Source organism: Enoplosus armatus, chromosome 18, assembly GCF_043641665.1.
Source record: "Enoplosus armatus isolate fEnoArm2 chromosome 18, fEnoArm2.hap1, whole genome shotgun sequence".
In the NCBI taxonomy this organism is placed as follows: domain Eukaryota; kingdom Metazoa; phylum Chordata; class Actinopteri; order Centrarchiformes; family Enoplosidae; genus Enoplosus; species Enoplosus armatus.
In genome coordinates, this window is record NC_092197.1 from 18,255,197 (window position 1) to 18,275,960 (window position 20,764).

At 42.4% G+C, this 20,764-nt stretch overlaps 1 protein-coding gene across 1 annotated transcript; it reads right to left on the bottom strand.

Moving 5' to 3' along the window:
• Positions 1 to 1,606: 1,606 nt before the first annotated feature.
• On the bottom strand, positions 1,607 to 12,986 carry ghrb (growth hormone receptor b). The gene is made up of 8 exons (XM_070924957.1): positions 12,908 to 12,986; positions 7,158 to 7,281; positions 5,726 to 5,904; positions 4,880 to 5,058; positions 4,521 to 4,665; positions 3,273 to 3,363; positions 2,924 to 2,993; positions 1,607 to 2,485 (listed from the first exon to the last, which is right to left on the bottom strand). The coding sequence occupies exons 1-8, from the start codon at positions 12,984 to 12,986 to the stop codon at positions 1,607 to 1,609; spliced, it is 1,746 nt and encodes a 581-aa protein (XP_070781058.1).
• Positions 12,987 to 20,764: the final 7,778 nt, after the last annotated feature.

Below are 20,764 nucleotides of genomic sequence, written 5' to 3' on the forward strand. Positions count from 1 at the left end.
CTAGCTTACTCCCTGCACGAGCTCAAACGGCCGTGCTACATGGCGCCTGCACAGAGAAATGATATTTACGTATTGGCAAACTATTAAGAATGATGTGAGTACGTTTTTAAGGTAGGCGTCTTTAGTATTTCCTGTTTTAACACTTTTACTCAACATTTCAGACTCAAGTGTTAGTATTTTCCCAATGCAATGGTGCTACTTGTGCTTTAAAAAATATTTTTTCTGTTTGTTGTCGTTTGCCACCATCTTTGTGGTCTTTGCAGTGCGGTGGAAACCTAAAACTAGCTGAGGTTAATGACAAGACAGACAAAGGCAAAAGTATGAAAGTAGTTTATTTGTAACTTAACACTTTTGAACAGTTAAAATGCAAATAACCTTACAAATTCAACACAGATGACCACGTGCCCCCAACATTAAATGCACGGTTAACCAGAAACTAAATGAAAAATACAAACTTTTACAGTCCATGCAAACACAATACTGAGACTGACAATCTTTTCACAGTTGAGAACACTTGGTATGTAATGGCGTCAAAGTAAGAAAAGCATCTAATAGTTTACGCTCCGGTTGACCCTTTTACAAACAGAGCATGAACGTCATTTTACATTTTCTAGAGTTCATGTGTTGGTAACAACATAATATATGAGTATTTACAAAAACACAATGGGTTACTTATTGTTTGAGTACAAATTTCACTGTAGCAATACTCATCAACAAGCCTGAAAAGGAATGAAAACATTATGAAAAGTGTAAATATGTTGGATTCATAAAAACAGGACTTATTTACAGACAGTTTATCAATTACACATGGCCTGATATAATTAAAAAGACTTTTGATATGTACAAAATGTTTGGAATAAAGCATGTATGGCAGTACAATTAAATGTGCTCTCATTTAAAGCTGCATAACTCAATATTTTCATATTAACACTGAATGAAAAAAAATGACTGCCTGTGATGTGAAATGTGTTATTCGCAGTGACAAAACCGCAGGGAGTTACCACCGACTCTGCAGCTCCACAGAGCTTTTCAGCCTCTTTTAGCTCCTAGCACCAAACGGCAGACAAAGGAGCAACTAGCTGGTGAAGAAAGTGGTGGACAGGAACAGGACTCCAAATGAATGATAAGAGTTTCTCTTTGTCAGCTGGATGTGTAAATAGGCAAAACAGTTTTCTAATGAATTCACTGGGGCTGTGCGTCTGTGAGCTTGCTGCGTTGTTCTTCTGTCCTCTAGTGGCCAAAAATGGATCGATGCAGCTTTCACAAAGATACTTGTAGTGTTGTAGACCTGTTTTTTTTAGGCGGCAGAGTATTGATGTTTTAAGGCAATTTCCAGCCCCAGCTTGTGTTATTTCTCTTTGAGCGGTTCCCTTTCCACAACTGCAGTGAAACACATTCTTGTGTGCTCTTTCGTCACTCACACCAAACGTCCAACCCTGTCGACTTTACTTAGAGGAGGTAGATGTGATGGCAGGAAAGGCACCGATGCCCCCCCAACTATTTTAGGAGAGCTGACATTCAATAATTCGACCCCCGATAGTCAATCTGCAAGACTTATCTCTGCCTTTGATTGAATAGTCTTAACTTTGCACAGTTCGCCGCTGATCTATGGTGTGATGCTTCCCAAAAGGTCAGGGGTCAGGTAGCCGTCTGGTGTCGGCATGGTCTTTGGGATTATCAGCTGGGGAGCAGGTGATGAGTTCGGTGTCAGTAAGAGGCTGTTCTGCCTGTCAACGCCCTCTACCACAGTGTAGACGGGAGCAGGTGGAAGAGGGGACATGGGGGTGGTATCGGATTCGTGGTAAGGCGACGGGGACGACGAAGAGCTTGCGTCTCCTCCCGTCTGGCAGGGTTCACTCATGTCTCCTGTGGACCATCTTGGGCTCATTTTTCCTGCGTTGAGCTCTGAGGTGTAACCTCCATGATCTGGATTCATCACCAGGAGATGAAACTCTTTCTTTTCTTTCTCCTTCTCTGCCATAATGTCTTTCTCTGTGTCTTTGCTGGTTGTTTTCTCCACCTCAGTCTGTTCTTCGGGTGACAGCAGCACCTTGCCAGATGAAATCACCTCACTCACTCGGGTGTACAATGCCTCTCTGCCCGGTGCTACAAAAAGACGTTCCCCAGTGGTGGGCCTCTGGACCGGGGAGCTTGGCTCAGAGGCTGTTGGGCATGACAGTTCCTTACTGACAGCTTGAATTGGGATGAGGGGATGGAAAGGTGATGCTTCCGGGTCGCTGGGGAGATCTGGGTCGCAGCAGCTGGCCCGGCCTGAGTCATCGTCTCTGAAGCCAATGGAAACGGGAGTGCAGTTGGAAGACAGGGAGCGGTGCATGAGACAGTCCGTGTCCAGGTCTGTCCGTCTGTCGTTCTGCTCCTCAATGTCCAAATCGATGAATTCAACCCAGGGGTCGTTGTTGTACAGCTCTGGCCTCAGGTCAGGGGGGGCTCCCAGGATGGATTTCAACTCCCTCAGCTTCCCTTTCTGCCGGATAAAGAAAATAGAGTTGATGCACTCAAGAGGCCACATTCAGCAACTAAGTTAGGTCGGCTGCTTCGGGAGTTAATTACTTTAACTCTAGTTTATTACTCCTTGGGTCTTATATTTGTAGCTCTATTAGTAATATAACATTCTTCTCATCAAGTTACTTCCTGAGAACTGGGAATGTGAAGACCGGACAAGAAACACGAGCAGTCATACAGGTTTTACACAAGCGCAGGTTGGCCAAACTCATTTGGAAGCGGAAACGTCCTTCCTGGTTAATCTTTGACCTTCCGTACTAGTTGTGTGCACACAGTTTTCCTGTGCAGTGAGGGATTAGTACTAGCATTTTGGGTGAGCTCACTTATCGGTTTTCCCTTTTACATTTCAGGGGAAGAACCACTGTAATACAGAGTGTGCTAGCTACATGTCGATGAATACCTTGAGTAGTTCAGCGTCAATTCCTTTTATTTTAGGCCCAGGAACAGGAGGCAAAAGAATAACCATCAACCTAAGGGAAGAAAAACAAAAAGGAAAAATGTTATAATAATAAAAACAACACATGAATGACCAACACAACAAATATAATATGAAACCACGGTATAAACACTGAGGAGTGGATGTACAGAATGTCTCACTGTGTGACACCTCTGAATGACAGCCCTGATAACAGAGACACTGAGGAAGTTTTCAAGGTCAAGCGCCCCCCACGCTACACTTTCTCATTTCTCTAAGCTTTTCAAACCCTTCCAGTCCCACACAGAAATTCTAATGGTTGTAGAATACTTACTTTTCCTGCTGCGATATGATGACTAACATCAGGATGGCGACTAAACACAAGGCACCAAAGATGAGCAAGGCCACCACAGGAAATCTTGACACTGGGAAAAGAGATTCACACAGATTCACATATACTGCATTATAAAATCAAAACAATCGATCAAAATAAATGGATGCCATGAAAGGCTGTGTTTTATATTGACAAATGTATAAATCACAGAAGCCCTTTACAGACATGAAATATGTAACATTGCTGGATCTGGTTCATTCAGACATGACCCTTACGACCTTATGATTGCTTTGTGCATAAGGTCAGATTCACACCAACAAACATCATTTTTAGCCATGCTAGCTGCATGGTTGTTAATGTTCACCTCTAGATGAGTTTTAATCATATTGGTGGTCCCCATAATTGGTTTATGACCAAATACCTGCAAAACTAAAGGCGTTCCCATCAGCCTCAGCCATGCAAATGTTAGAATTCTAACATGCTAAACTGAAAATAAACATGATATATGTTTTACCTGCTAAACATCAGCGTGTTAGTATTGTCATTGTGAGCATGTTAGCATGCTGACGTTAGCATTTCGCTCAAAGCACAGCCGAGCCTCAGTACAGCCTCTCAGAGCTGCTAGCATGGCTGTAGACTCTCGGTAAATGTGTATATGCAATGATTACATTACATTAAAGTTACAGAAATACAATGCTGTTTTAGTCCAGAACAAATAAAACTTTTGAGACAGCGAGCTTTAGTTTACGGCTGCCACATTTGTTTAGGTAAAGAAATGCAGGTGCACCTTGAAAAAAGGATCTACTTCTACTTTATTGTTTGCCGGAGGGAATATTCTTTGTAGCAGCAGGACAGAAGAGTCTTTAAGCATTATGGACATGTCTTCAAAAACTTTTTTTTGACAAGTACACTGGTTAAATCCTGTGCTGCATCAATGCAAAATTCTTTTAGGCAATTTATTTAGGCATAAACTGGGGCTCGATTCACACATGCTACTGGTGCATTCTGATCACAGCGTCAAGACGACCACACAGATATCTAGTGGAAAATCATTTCTTTGCCATACAGTGATTCAAGCTACTAATGCTCAGGTGAATATTGAGTGATGTATTCACGGTGACAAGGACATTCAGCTGCAGCCTCTACAGTTTGAATGTAAATTTGAAAAAAGAAAAAAAAAACCTTTAGAGCAGCATTTTGTAACAGCTTTCTTACATCCAGCCTGTTAACACTGCAGTGAGTGTTTACCTTTAGATGGAATGTGGACGAATACAGAGTCACTGAATTCTCCAAACTCCTTCCCACCGAACATTTTGCACCGGACCCGAACCTCGTGATTGACGTTAGTTTGAAGCCCATAAAGGGAGCGATGTGTGCTTTTCACAAGGTCGACCTGTGGTGAAGAAAACAAGGTTGAAACGCCAGAAGCAGTGCAGTGCAAACAAAAAAGTGACTTTAAAAATCAATAAAGGTTAGATTCTTGTACTCTTAAAATGAACTACGCTGAGGTTAACTGATGCACACAAAAGCATGTTTTAATATGATACTAAAGATGAGATAAGACTGAACTGAAGTTCTAATTTAGCACACTAAAAGAAAACACCCACCGCTTCCCACAGGTCAGAGCTGACGTCGCGGTACTGGACCTCATACTGCAGCGTCATCCATCCCGTCTCCACGTCCGCGGAGCCGGGAGGCTTCCAGCTCAGCATGATGTCATAGTAAGTGCCGGTCAAACTCACATTCAGCAGCACCCAGTTCAGGTCGACGGGAGGATCCGGTTGCACTGCAGAACATATTTTAATTTTAGAGTCGTTTCATTATCAGCAGTCTCAGTGTTTTAACGGACAGTGTTTTGCACACTGCACACTGCCTTTTTACTCTCATTCCAAAACCATGGCCATTTATCTGCTGCTATAACAGGCTCCACCATTATGGGAAGGCCTTCTAGATGATTTTGGAACCTGGCAGGGATTCGCTCCCATTCAGCCGCAGGAGCATTATCGGTTCGCTAGAGGAAAAATCAGTCACCAAAGTGGGATTCATCCGCTACAAAATTTCATGGCAATCCATTGGCAGACCAACATTGGCATCCCTAGAGCCATGCTACTAGCTAAAAACAACTACAGCTGCCATGAGGCTTTGACTCATGGGATATGTTGTACAGGATTGGTTTCCATTTATCTGAAAATGTGGACAAGAAACTTCTATTTAGGGAGGTGTAGGAAGTTGAGGAAGAGCAGTGGTGCTTTTTTTCACCCAACAGTTCCTAAAGGCTATTCCCAGCAAAGGAGGCAGGATTTATTTGCTACCTGAGGGGTGCAATTCAGGATAAATATTGCCCAAAGTGCTCTGTGCTGCTCATTAAACTGGAAAGTGTAATATGGGAAGACCTTACATGACTGTACACAGGTTTTTAATCTTCCTGGTGGGAGGTGAGGCAGTTAACTCACCGATGTCTTGCACGTGGAAGAGGATCTCGTCGTAAAGGCTGGCTTGATCCCACGAGCGGAGCTGGACATTGTAGTATGTCCAGATGGACGTGTGGTTCTCATTGAAGAAGCACTCATTTGGCCGGTCGGTGCTGTACTGAGGACACTCATTCCAGTCTTTAAGAAAGGCAGGGAGTGGTCTGTGGGGGGGGACAACAAGAGGTCTTAAAAAACAACAGCATGGACAAAAGGAAGGAAATCTACTCAACAAAGCAGTTTCTTAATATTTATGAAAATAAATCTGTAGTGACCATCTTCATAGCTGTACATCCTAACAGGGTAAACAGATTATGTGGTCAGTGATTTCATGCCAATCTGCCAATTATCTTATAGTATATTACATCTCGTGAACAAAGCTGACATTTTGGCCTGGTACGGGAACGTTTATGGATGAAATACTGATTCAGAAAGTCCTGATTCAATTCAATTCAGTTTGATTCTCTAAGATTGAACAATTGTATCAGGTGAACCCTGATATTGCGTAAATGTCAAAGTGCTTCTCAGAACTCTTCTCTTCTCAGGATTAGTTGACAGTTAGAAAAACACAAAGTGTGTCCCGGCTTATCCATAAAAACAGCAACTTTAAGAAATCTCGTGGTCCTTTCTGGAGTGCATTCATAAATTCACTTACCCAAGTCGTTTACTGTTAACTATTCGATAAGAGAGAAACACTGCTATGTCCTCGGTTACACTTTTCAAAAGTAATATAAGTGTAAGCCCGAATTGGACTTTAGTCCTGTCAACACAGACTGAGCAGGTGCACCGTATCCCAGATAAGGTTCAGACACAACAATGTGTGTGCAGTGACGCTGCTTGACCTTGATCAGGTCAGCAGTTTTTAAGTGGTTTAAAACAAAAACCTACGCTCGCTTACACAACATGCATTTTCACACTTTCCCTTCTTTCCTCATCAGACACATATGTACAAACTAACTTCACGTGTAATCCAGTTTCTTCTCTTCTTGTTTCTTCCAAAGATGCTACTTTCTTTCTTTCAGCTGGAAACTAAGTAAGGAAAAGCTAAACAAACATATGTAGGTCGGTTAAAAAATAATAAAACAAATCAGAATATACTCCTGTACTACAACTTGAGGCCCATCATTTGTTTCTTTCTCTTACTATGCATTTGAAAAATGTACTAATATTCTTTTCTTTTCTTTCTCCTTCTCTCTATTCTTATTTTGTATTATGATATTTCTCTATTATTGTAATTATTATCCGTATTTCTTCCATGCATATCATTTAAAAAGCCTAGATAGTCAAGGTTTTTATCTTTGGCTGTAATGACTACATTATTTGCACCTCTTTTTGTGTTACCCGGATTTCCTTGAAAGCACAAAAAAAAAAAGAAGAAAAAAGACACTGTTAGTAATGACAAAGTCTTCCCCCTCACTTTTTGTTAATGTAGAATAAGCGGAGATCTCCCGGCTCGGAGACGCCTGCATTCCACCTGCAGCGGAAAGTCTCCATGTTGGCGGAGACACAGCCAGTGAGGTGTGGGTGTCTCTGGGGGAGGACTGTAGGGAGACAGAGAGAGTAAGATTCCTTATTTTTGATACTGTAAAGATCTGCTTTGCTTTCTTCCCTTTGTTGCAACTGTTAGGACTCCTCGTTGCCTTTAAGGGTGGCTATGCTGCACTTCAGGGACAGGATAACAACTGTGACCTGACTGGTGAGCAGCCCGGCCGCAGGGCGAACGTCAGCATTTTCCTGGAAGTCATTTTACTGTTCTCCAAGCTGCAGCTGCAGCTGGAGAGTTCACTGCCACGGCTGTCGTAAAAAAAATAATAAAAAAACTGTTTGCTTTCTCTGTGCTCGGAAACCAACTTCTTACACAGAAAGTACCACTTGGATCCTTGGATTAGCGGCTCCATAAACTCATAGTCCGTTTCTACGGCTCTCTCGCAGCAGACCTTAGCTGTGTCCCAATTCCTGTCTGTCTGTAGTGTGTTCATGCAAAAAATGAAGTCTCGAATATCAATATCGGTCTCAAAATTCCAGCATCCAGGGCTCGACTCAAAGCCTGGACATATAAACCTAAAACGTTTCATAAAATGAAACTTAATTGAACGTCCACAGATTGCTTTCTTTTAGACCGTCTCACACTCTTTGCAGTAAGTGGATGTAGTTTGCTTAGAAAACGACGTGCATGACCAGCCGCTGCACCTCGCTGTAAGTGAGGAAATATTTCATAGTTTCTTGTGTTTTTTCCCCCCTTTTTTTACATTCCGTTAAGTAAACACTGCTGATTGTACCGCCAGGAGGCTTTGTGACTCTGGGGGCAGCAGCAGCAGCAGCAGTCAGCCGGCCACATCAAGATTTCAAGAGAGGAACAAGACACGAGCTGAGAACCGAGACGTGTGAGGACAAGATGGTGGCAGGGAAGGGGGAGCTACAGGTTAAAAATAACCTGTTTACCACATCCTCGACGCCCTCCTTGGAAGTCTGCTTAGCGCGGGATTAAGAGAAAAATCAATTTGACACTCAGCTATGCAGAGCATCTCCGTGGATCACTTCCTCATGATATATGAGGACATGTGGAGGGTTCGTAAGTTGTGCGAGTGGGAAAATGTGCAAAAACAATATGCCATATTGATTTATTACAGTTTTTTGGGTGTGCGAGAGTGTGTTCCTGTTTTTGTTTTTAATCGTTATTATTTTACATTACTGAACTTAAAGATCAAACTCAAAGAGTGGCGGATTTACTGTGCTCAGCACAATTTTGAGGGAATTGGACAATATGACAATATTGATGATAACAAATCGAAACGTTTCAATTCGCCATACTGTTTATGCCGAGGCAGCTATTCCTTTCACATCTCCGGCTGTATTAGACGAGTGACGGCAAAGCGAGGGGCAAGACTGCTTTATGGCAATATATTTTCATATATCTACAGGATTGTTGCATCAAAGTGAGCAGAATAATCTTAACTCAAAGGCCCACCACCTTTAACTTATTTGTGGGGTATTTACTGTATAGGGTTTGTCAAACACTGGTTATTTTGTCTGTAAATAGCTTCTCAAATGACTTTCCAGAAAATGTACTGTATCGCAAAATATAGTAGAACTGCGATATAAAATGACATATAATGTGATAGCAGGTTTTAACCTTGTCACCCACCCTTTTTTGGACTTCTAATAGTAGATTTCACATTCGCCTTCATGTGCAACCCTGTCTCCAACAAAATACTTTTAATTCGTTTTGCCACAAACGCAAACAAAAGCGAGACCGCTGCCTGGATTATTTCTCGTGGCATCGCTTTTTCTCGATTGAGTGAAGCGCTATGTTCACTTGCTGCGCGGCATACGCAGGTAGGCGGTTGGGGTGGACGGTGGGCACACAAAACGCAGTCCTGTGTGAGGTTAGGTTCAGCCGATGAGAGGAAAACATTTTACTGGTACGTTTTGTGTCAACTTGCCAGATACGTTGAGGAACACATTTCCTCATTATGGCGATAAAAAGTGGAATCTATCGTTATAAACACAATAACAAGGAGACAGGGTTGTTTGTTTGACGATTGTAGTACTTTGCAGAATTTACATTACATGCAAAGCATATATTCAACTTATGCATTGTTATAGACCAGAATACCAAACAGTACATGAAGTAGTCAGAGGTAGCTCCACTTCCACCAGCTCCAACATTAAAATGCACATTAATGCATCAATAATATAATAATCCAATAATTTTATATAATACATAGAGCTGAAAATGTATCTGCATCCATTTTAATATCGGATTAATCTTCGTTGGATGGCTGGTTCTAGACATTTTTCACCACGGTCTGACATTTTATTTACAATTGTGCAATTGTGAATGCGGGACTTTTATTTACATTTACATTACATATTTTTATTAACCACTACATTGTGGTTTTGCTACCTATTGGATCTGAATACTTCTTCCTCCACCGCAAGAAAGGAATATGAAGAGAACAGAGAGGCTAGGCGTGCATTGCTCCGTGATGCTTAATTCTGACCTGGCACATCTTAACATACATACAATGTGTACATCGTGTCCTTACCGGCGGGGAGTGTGCTTGGAATAACTAGATCAACACGCACGCTGATAGGCTTCATTTTTGTGCGTGTCAAAGTGCGTGCTGCTGTGTTTGCTCAGCAGCTGCCAAGCGGAGTTCACTTCTGGTGTTAGGTAAACATGTGAGCAGTAAATGCCGGGCACTTTCTGAACACGGCCGCCAGAGCCGCAAAACACACGCGGACGGTTTCCCAGACGGTGATATCAATTTACGCCGAATTCTCACTACAGGACTCCTCTCTCTGAGGCAAACTGCCACAACTCTATGGAGTAAACATGTTTACAGCACGATTTTCCTCTGGGTGCTGCTGACACGGCCTATTTCAGGGCGAAACAAAACATCCTCCCTCAAACTGTTTTGACAAGCCCAGATGCATTTCCTTTTAGCCATGATTTTTGCAGGGAGCAGGAAATAGCAGCCAGCATTAATTTCCTTTAAGGGACTCACTCAAACCTCCAGCAGATCCCATAAATTATCAGGTAGCTTATTGTCGTCCTTTGTTTATACAACCGCTTGATGATCATTCATTGTGCGTGTTTTTCCTATCACATCGTCTATTAACATCAGCACAGAGTGTTGGTGGGAAGCCTTCATTACTGTCTTTCCTGAGAGCACTCCGGGCAAACGCCTATTTAGAGAGTCACATGTTCAGACATCAATCAGTGCACTCTCAGGGGGGAAATATTTCATCCTCTACATTTAGTACAGCCGTTTCCTTCCTTGGCTAAGAGCCACAATGCTGTCATCAGTGATTACTGGACCTTTTACTAACCTAACAAGTCTCATGGAAACAACACGGACGGAGAAAAACGTTTGTGCATGTCCGAAAGTGAGGAGCGACAGTGTGACCTCTCCAGTCAAGAGACGTAATCACATTAAGAACCAATGTCCAACCAAGATGGTGAGGAGGAAAAAAACACCTGCCCCCCCCCCCTCATACAGGGACCATTCAATTTCTAGAAGTAGTACCTCCGGCTGCTGGTGCTCCAATAGAGCTGGGAAGTGAGGGGAGTTATTTTGGGCAACCAGTGCTCTTAAAGGAAAAGTCCCTTGAGTCATTTTCTCATAGACAATGTCAGCGTACATACAAGCTTCTTTAGACATGAAACTCTCCTGGCTGAGTCGTCAACACAGAAGATGACAAAATACCTGGTGCTTTGGTAAATAACAGCCAAAGCCTGTTTGCATGAGAGAGGAGAGGAGAGAGGGGCACTTCCAATAAAGCTGAAGCTACAGATTGCACTTTGTAGAAACCTGATAAAAGATTCAGCAGTTTAAATCAGCTCACTTTCAGATTCAGGGCCAATTGGGATGCATTTAGCAAAAGAAATCACACCAAGCAAAAACGATACAGGAGCTAATGTTACTGATATCTGAGTACTCTGAATTATACACGTCTACGCCGAGCACCAACCTCCGTGTCTGAAAAGTGAAGCCAATGTGGAAGTGCCTTAAACCTGTATCCTTTCTAATGGCCAGCAGGGGGTTGCAAGAAGAAGTCCGATTGTATAGAAGTCTATGAGAAAATGACTCTACTTCTGACTTGATTTATTACCTCAGCAAACATTTTCCTCTTGAGTTTGTGGTCTCAATCGCTAGTTTCAAGTCTTCTTCAATACAGCATGATGTCCATTTAGTAAATTATGGTCTCATTTCGAGTAAAATATACAATAGAGCAGGGTATGCTTTAGGGCGTGGCTACCTTGTGATTGACAAGTCGCTACCACGGGGACCTGTCAACCGTTCGTTGTACTAAAAGACACACTAAAGGAGTTCATTTTTTCCGATAAGGACATTTACATGCTAACTTTGTTAGCAGCGGCGTCAAAACGGTAGTCCACAAACCAGTGGGTGACGTCACGGTGGCTACGTCCACTTCTGTGGTGTACACCAGCAGTGAAAAAAACACCATTTTTTAAAAAATGGTCTGCAAAATAAGCTTCAAAGTTTTAATTATCCAGTTTGTGCCATTGTAGCTTAACTTGTTATATTAATTGTCTCATATTGCTAACCATTCCTCCTACTCTACTTAAATACTGAGATCATCAACATTACAACAACTTTATATTTGTTCTTCGGTCACGTTACATGTAGTTGTTTCTCCCACAGGGCAAGTAGCCATTCAGCAAAGCCACACCAGACTGATTTAAATCCCACAACAACATTTGAGATCAGGCAGCCAGTCACAAACCTGCAGGCCATTAAAAGTTGGCAGACTTGCTACCAAGTCTGCATTAAAAAAGAACTATACTCAGCTGAGGCACCACTTCAGTTTTGGCAGTTGTTTGCTCTCACTCCCATATTATGCTACAGGGGGAGAAGGCCTGTCACAACACTGCAGCTTTGTTCAATCCCACGTAAAGACATACATAAACAGAATAAAAATAAGTAGCAGGAGAATAGGAGTAGAGGGGGAACACATCCCCCAACCCCACCTCCGCTGAGCTACTGCCTGAGTGTTGCGTAACAAGACAAAGCACAAGATGTCGACACGTGACTTTACTGCTCAATGCCGACCCGGTTTATATCTGTGGATAAAACGCCACCCGTGTATGTAAATACACAGCCTCTCCACTGCCACTGAGGGGCTGTTTGTTGGGGCCTCTACGCACTAAACAGCTTTCCATTGTTCAGGGGTAGAGTACTCTCTGCTCTCCAGAATTCCTGGGAAGCCACTTCACTAGAAATCTGCTGGCTGTTCCCTGCAGCTCTCTGTGGAGGGCTTCGCTCTTGTGCAACCCATTTTATATTCGTTTGAACGCCAAAGCGGCTCAGTAACTACGCATAAATAACAATAAATCATGATATTTTAGATCATTCTGGGCTGAAATTGTCCTGTGGCCCATTAAAAGCATTTTTTTTTTTCAAAAACTGGTTGTGCAATTTTTGATCCCAAACCAAATATATCAACAGGAATTGAAAATCTGGGCATGAATCAATGCCAAGCATAAAAGTTGCAAACATCGTTATACAGTGAACATAATTTCAACCTTGCTCAAGTCTTTAAAAGGCTGCAAATGTTTGAAAATTCTAATCTTCTCATGCTAATCACATAAACTGAAGACACTGGCCACCAAATGGATATCAGCATTCATAAACATACCTTGCTCAGAGGCTGAGTCCAGCGCCGAAGCAGTGAAGATGTGGAGGAGGAAGACGAGCATGGTGAGAGCGGCAGCCATGGCGTTGAGCTGTGGAAGAAGCATGTGGTAAATGTTAGTTTCTCAGTGCAGTCCACGCAAGCCATGAAGGCCCAGCCCACTAGCACCATTAAACATCCATAAAAGAGGAGAGGTTGGGTGCACCCATGATGCAACTGTAGAGAGCCACGGAGTTGTAAGGTATCACTCATCAAATGACTTGACAGTTTCACTTTGTAAACCCACTCGAGTGCACACATAGCAGCTTATCTACTAGACTATTCCATAACATTCTGCTGGATGAACTCTGTTCCCATTTTGCACATATTTTGCTGAATACGTGCAACTCTTTAGGACATGAACCCAAGAGACCCCTTTGCCTTCTAAATCTTTTGCTTTCTAAGCGGCTGACAGTAAGTGAACTGAACTGACATTTACTGTTGTTTGACTTCTACATGTGAAGTCACGCCATTGGTTGTTTTTTTTTTTCATATTTTCATCCCAGTCATTTGAATTAAAGGACATTTTAACTGATGTCTGCACTCAGCTTTCACGCTTGAGCTGACACGAGCTCCTCTTCACATTGACACTTCCAGCTCTATTTATCACTTACACTTCCAACTACTACTTTCAACTCCTTTCAGCAGCTTCACTTAAAGTCACACTGTACTTTAACGTCACACAGTGCTCGCACTGCAACTGTCACTTTGTCACAGCTTTATTCTGCACTTTAAACTTGAAACTTCAACTCCTTTCAGCAATGCCATTTTAACTGTCACTTCAAGTACTTTTAGAAATCTTCGGAATCTCTGATCTTCAGAAGTAAACTTCAACTGACACCGTGCTTCGACTTCACTCAGCACTTACTGAGTGAACTGCCACTGAAGTGAACTGTCACTTCATCTTCACTCAGCGTGCAAACTGAAACTTCAAGTCCTATCACCAATTCCATTGCAACTGCCACTTGAACTTCTTTCAGAAATCTGCTTTCAGTTTGTACTTGAACTGACACCAACTCCTTTCAGAACTTCACTTTAGCTGACACTTACTTTTCCTTTCACACTGCCACCGACATTTCAACTCCTTTAAATGCTTACACTTTATGTTTACACTTCAAATACCACTTTCAACTTCTTTTAGCTTCACTTCAACTACCGCTGTAAACTGAAACCGTCATTTCAGCTGAATTTGGCGCTCACACTTTAAACTGAAACTCTTTTAAGTCCTTTAATTTTTACTGCAACTTTCAACTCCTTTCAGAAATCTTCTTCCAGTGTTAACACTTGAAGAAACGCTAATTCCTTTGAGGGCTTTCAGAATCAGAATCAGAAACTGTTTATTGCCAAGTAACATACATTACAAGGAATTTGCTGTGGTCTGAAGGTGCTATTGTTTTGATAACAAATAAGTAGAATATAAAAGCTAAAATAACAATAAGAATAAAAATAAAAATAAGATAAGATAAATAACAACAGTGCAGTGACCAGAATAAAGTAAAGTGTCCAGATAAAGTGTCCAGTAGGGGGTGAGTGCGTTAATGTAACGCAGTGGGGACAGGGGTGATGTACGTTAATATAACGTATAGCTTGTGGTAGTGATCGGGGGGGTGTCAGTGAGAGTTTGTCAGGTAAGCGCTTTGTTGATGCTTACACTTCATCTAACACTTGGACTCCTTTCAGCGCTTCAACTTCAAATGATACAAGGCTGAAACTGAAACTTGAAAATGATTTCAGTAATTCAGGCAATTCTGTTCAAACTGTCACTTCAACTGAATTCCCTTTATTCATTTTCATATTGTTATCATTTCAAAATGTCCAAAGACTCAACGTGTTTAAATGATTTAACATGTTTTTTTCAGCACAAACAAGCACATGTAAATGAAAATGTAGACTTCATATGTTTTCCCATGTAATTTGAAATGACATGAAAAATCAAGGTAATGAATCATAGTACATCACACTTAGTGGCCAGCGGGAACGACGAGCAGGTCTAAATCAGAATCTGAGCATGTTTCATTCATTGTTGTCTTTGTGGTATTCACACTGCTAATCCTTCCTGGAGAGGCGTGTTTCAAAATAGTAAACAGTTTTGTTCTGAACGTGACATCCACCTCCAGCCAACAGCGCTGAGTTCCAGCCAGCACTTGTGAAATCCATCCCTACTACATTCTGGGCCTAGTTTAGATCTTGTTTACTGATCCTGGTTTAGGGAGTCATACGGGATTTAAATGATTTCATCTTGTGAGTTTTTCAACAGAGAAGTCAGGGCCCTTTGTGCATTTGTGATTCCCAAGACATTTCTCAGCCTGATTTCTTAACAATATCTTTACAAATGATCTATTTGGATATGCCTCCTTACTCAGATAAAAACAACAGTGTCCTTTTCAGATTCCAATGGCAACTCAACACCTGTCTAATCGCTGGCATTGTGATTACTTCACGGCCCAAACATTCGCGTCGACAGCCAGAAACGCAAGAACAAGGCGCTAAAGCCATTTTGTGAAGACAGAGAATACGTGCAGAGGGATAAGACGGTAGACCACAAAATGAAAACAAAATGAATCAAACATTTCAATAATCAATCCATCATTTATCGTGGAAAAATGCCAAACAACCCCTGGTTTGAGTTTCTCAAACGGGAGGACTATTGAGCTGCCGATGTCTGGCTGTTGTTGAGCACGAGTGTCGTGTTTCTGTGCCATGTGACACCTGAAGTGCACTTGACTTTATATGTGCACATGCTCGCATACATGGAACGATGACGGATTTACTGGCCACGTTTATGTTTGTCTCTTCATGCTGAGACTCGTGTTCTCTCGTCTTGTTCGTCCAGAATCTTTGCTCTTAGTTTCACAGCTCCATGTTGCAGAGCATGTGGAGGACATGCAGTGTCTTCATAGTTTACTATATCATACTTTTTTTTTTTTTTTTTTAATAATACAGTCATTTTGTTACAGTGACATACACAAGATTCACCCTCATTGCTTCCTATGTAGCGGTGACTGTATTATATTTCTATTAGAGAATATTAACTTAAATTTGTGATTTTCTTGATTTATAGTAAATATTCATAATAATTAGATTTCCAGTGAAGTTTACTCTAAAGATGGATAAAGACTGATGAACCAAGCAGTCAATCTAATATACTGTATAATGTACCTGTCTTCCTCATTACAGATCTCTGTGGCAACTCTGTAAAAGCCACATATGAAGGCTACTAGCCAAAAGTAGTTTATGTGTGATTAGTATATGGGCTGATAAATCGTGATTGGATTGCTTTTTTATTCTCCAACATCTACATCGACCTCAAAAGCTCAGCTCGGCGTTCGATTCAACAGGTTCACATGTGCAGCATTTTAAAATGATTACCTTTACATAATCTTTCACTACTTGTTTTTGTTCTGTGGTGGCTAAATACTTTGGAAAGTATTATTATTATTACACGTGAGAATAGACAACTTCTTGCGCTCAGGGATTTCTCATGCTGATAAGACTAAACTACCCTCGTAGCTGCAGATGGCACGGACTCCGTTTAGATGAACAGGTGGCCCCTGTAAAACATATTCAAGGTCATGACATAACGTTTGGGAGAGCTTCATTGCAACATTTTATAATGTATTTATTGTGATAAAGCTGATACATGACGATTACGTTATTATAAACGTTATTTGTAAGGCATGCGTAAGAAAAAGGGATTTCCATGCAATCCACCTTGAGCTTGTTCTCTGTTCTTGCGAACACAGCCGAAAAAAACTGTCCCTGATAATTTGGCTACTCAATTCTGGCGACAATTTTGGGACCTAAAATGGGACAGAAACCCCCGCTGCGAGACGACATTGGAACGCATCAACAGGTTGACATGCAGTAAGGAACAGCTGACGGCATGTCCCCTTTTTCCACGATGGCGTGACGGTAAAATGTACTAAAATGTACTTTTGCTATGATGATACTTTACATTGTTATGTACGTCTGTGTTCACTGTCACGTGAGCTGTTGGATGTTTTGAAGGAGGAAACGTGTTTTGTATCTTTTGGAACGTATCAGCACAGGGGGAACTCCCTCTCAGGTAAAAGGCACAACAATAAGCCCTTAAGACTTTTTCACTTCCCATGTAGATCTCTGTGTTTCTGTGCACCACTCTCCTCTATCAAGTACTGGGGGGCGGGGGGGGGGTATCTGGCTCTTAAACTCCTATATATGTTCCACCAGCTAGTCACTACTGCACTGCATCATCTATACATACAGTATGTTTGGATATAAAATCTTGATCTACAATGTAACAGTGGTAAGTAATGTAATACAGTAATTAACAGCCGTCAGATGTACGACGTGGTTGAGTTAAACATAACATCACGCTGATATTTTTAGGGCCGCACCTAACGGTTACTTCCGTCATCGATCACCGTCGCCCGTCGATCCAATTATTTTGCTCGATTAAGAGATTAATCGCTTCGATAAAATGTCAGAAACGTCTCAAACCCCAAAGTTATGTCCTTTCACAGCCCCAAAACCAAAGACAAGCACATAGAGAAAGCTGAAGCTGGGGAATGTTTGACATTTTTGATGGAAAGGTGGCGCGAACAGTTAGCAAAATGGTGGCCACTTGACATTCGGTCAATCCGCTAATTGACTAATCGACCGATTGTTTCAGTTCGATTAATATTTGTTCTCGCTAAGACACAGGCAGTGAGCAGAGTTCCCCCTTTAAAGCGGCACCAAACGGCAAACATCCGATAAAACAACGTAACGTGTAACTTCACGGAGTCCCGCCGCGTTTGTAACGTGTTCCGGACAACTTTTAACGTTTTCCTCGCGGTCGGTCCGGTGGAGCGACGTCTTCTCCCGGCCGTTGAGTCACAGTCCGGGCTCAGACCCGGACTCGCGGAGCAAATGTACATTAAAAAGAGCTCCGACACGACACACCGTGCAGGAGGAGGTGTACGCTGCCTCTACTAGCATGTAAGAAAGGCTGCACACGTATCGACCGGTGACTCAAGAGTTCACTGTCGGTTCACATGCGCGACACCGACCCGCAGGACGGACACGAGAAAGCAACTCACCGCTGGTGGTGAAGCGGACAGCGAGTCCTGGAGGTCTCGCAGGTTGGCTCGATAAAACAGCGACAGCGAAATGTCTCACACACACACACACACACACACACACACACACACAAACAAAGTCCAGAGTGCCTCTAAACAGACCGCGGACGGCGTCTACAACACCAGGCGGGACGGTGTTTTACCGAGGTCCATGCGGGCTGCTGACGCTGTCGAAGAAACCCTTGACTGGCCGTCTGCCTGGCGGTCTGCGCCTGTGTGTGAAGCCGCCGCACAGCTGGAGCGGCCGGCCCGTTGTTTCCCATGCCGGGAGAAGGGCGCCATCTGTCGGTGGAGATCCGAATTACAGCAGGGGAAACGACCGGCGGACCTCCAGGAAAGCTGACCCGGCGAAATACATGAGCCATGAGCCCCATGTACCCACGGCCGTGATGATGTAGTCACTTGTTCTGATTACTTAACACTGCCCCCACCGCTGATTTGATATTGACTGCATTCTGCGTTTAACCCCGCCATGTTCCCACTGGATGAAAAACAGAGTTTCTGGTGGTGGTGGTGGTGGTGGTGGTGGTGTTGGTGTGATTGCTGGAGTGCATTTTGAATCAGAGACAGTGCAGTCAGCTTCAGTGATAGCTGGTCCCGGGCTGGCAAACTGCATTGCAGACCAGGAACTGTAACAGTCCTGCTGAGCACTGTGCAAACAGTTAGGCATATGAACTTTATACTAGAAGCTAGTATACTTTACTTTATTTTTTTTAATTTTTTTTTACATTACACCAAACTAGAGGAGCATTAGTCATTCTTCCAGGATTGCTAATTTGCTGTTCTGTCTTCCCCAGTTTTGAAATCTGTGTGGCTCCAGGGTTACATATTGGTCTTATATCTCTGTAAATGTAAGTAGCTATGTTTGCAGTAAAAGGCTGAGCCAGATCGCTTTGCTTTACATGTGTCTGCTTTTCATGAGCTGTAATGTTCCCTCAAAGAGCACGTCCTTCTGATCTGAGCATCGCTTTAAACCACTTTCTGTCATCCCTCGTGCGTGAACAGAGTGGCCTTTTTTAAGTTAAGGCGTATGGCTCAGAGGTGGTCGGTACAGGTGTCAGAGATTCTGATGTAATTGTTAAAAAAAACAATGTATCCCACGTGAAAGACCAAAGCCAGACAAATATAGTCACAATAAATAAACATGGTCGTATTTAACTGATCTACATTATACGCAGTGGAGTTATTTTCTTTTCTGTAAATTTCATTTCCCAGCACAAAAAAAGTGTAAATGCTGTCTCAAGGCCACAACTCTGGTGGGGGGAAATGCTGAATGCCTTAAAACCTAAAAGTACATTCAGTATAAAGTATAAAAATACTAGAACAAGCCCCCCCCCCAAAAAAAAACTTTCCCACCTCATCATTTTACTTGTATTATATATGTACCATAACTACAATAAGTATGTTAGTTGCACTTGTATTGTAAAGTGCACGTTCTTATTTCCCATGTGCCAAAATGTATGCACGAGGAAAACTATGATCAACCTAACGAAGGATAAATGAATAAGAATCGCTTGAAGTTGAATAAAGCTTCAGCTACTTCCTCTTCCTACTGCAAAACTTTAACTACGAGTCTGTCCTCGTGTGATGGAACTGCTCGTCGACAGTAATAGGTTCCCCAGCCTGTGGAGTCACATTTCAGGTCAGGTTCAGCTAGCGGTACATGTGAGTCTCACCCACTCACATGTCAGCAGAGACTTGTTTTTGACTGTGCGTTGTCAGACTGTGGGGACCACCCACGCACTCTCCACATGCTTTGCATAGCACACACTTACACACACAGAGAGAGACACTGGAGGCTATTTGACGAGTTGGGAACAGTGTAAGACGTGCAGCGATGACGGCAAATGAGGGCAACGTAGCTGAAAATGGAAAAATGTCATAGAGTCATACAAGAGTTGCATGATTTCGCTCCATTAACTTCAACTCTATCCTTAAGTTTGGACTAACTGTTGAGGTGAAAGGTTAGGGAGACACAGAGCAGCAATATCATTCCATTGCAGCCATGTTTGTGTTCACCTGATGCATTTAGGTCCCGATGCATTTCACTCTCTTTTCCGCCACAACCCCTGAGAAAATATCTGGCTCTTTAGCAGTGAAATGCTTTATTGTTTACCAGCTACCTGCTAACTTTGGCTCCCTTCCATTTGGGGCAGGTGGTGCACTGTTTGGCTGAAAACAGCTGGCGGATTAGAGTGGTGAGAGTGAACCAAAACAGTTAAGTTAAGTTGTCTCTCTCTGACGCTCTCTCAATTTCAGTCTTGGATGTAATTGGCTTTATTGGCATGACGTTTTGGATCAAACATGTTGCCGAAGCAAAAAGGGTATCTGCCTGTTGATAGGGAGTCTTTCCTTGCCACTGTCGCCTAGTGTTTGCTCGCGGTGGGAATTGTTGGGTCTCTTGACTGCAAATAATATCATAAAGAGTACGGTGTAGACCTGCTCTGTATGAAAAGTGCCCTGAGATAATGTCTGCTATGATGTGAATATTTCTCTATAGACTTCAGTCATCATTGGAAACAACGTAGCTTCTTTTGGTTTGGTTTATTCTTACAGATGTTCGCCTCAACTGTGTGAATCAAAATTGCAGCTAAAATGCTGTTTTTCTCAATGCACTGCTGTGGTCAGGATGTCATGTTAACAGCTAAAGGGTTACATACAGTATATGTATATTGAGCAGATGTACTAATAAAAAAAAACTACTAAAAACTAGCTGAGTGAA

Excerpts from the sequence above, each read along its gene's own strand:
- ghrb (XM_070924957.1), bottom strand. The coding sequence starts at position 12,986 with ATGGCTGCCGCTCTCACCATGCTCGTCTTCCTCCTCCACATCTTCACT. Across the intron at positions 5,905-7,157 it reads TTATTCTACATTAACAAAAA|ACCACTCCCTGCCTTTCTTA; the intron begins GTGAGGGGGAAG and ends CCCCCCCCACAG. Across the intron at positions 2,994-3,272 it reads ATCATATCGCAGCAGGAAAA|GTTGATGGTTATTCTTTTGC; the intron begins GTAAGTATTCTA and ends TTCTTCCCTTAG.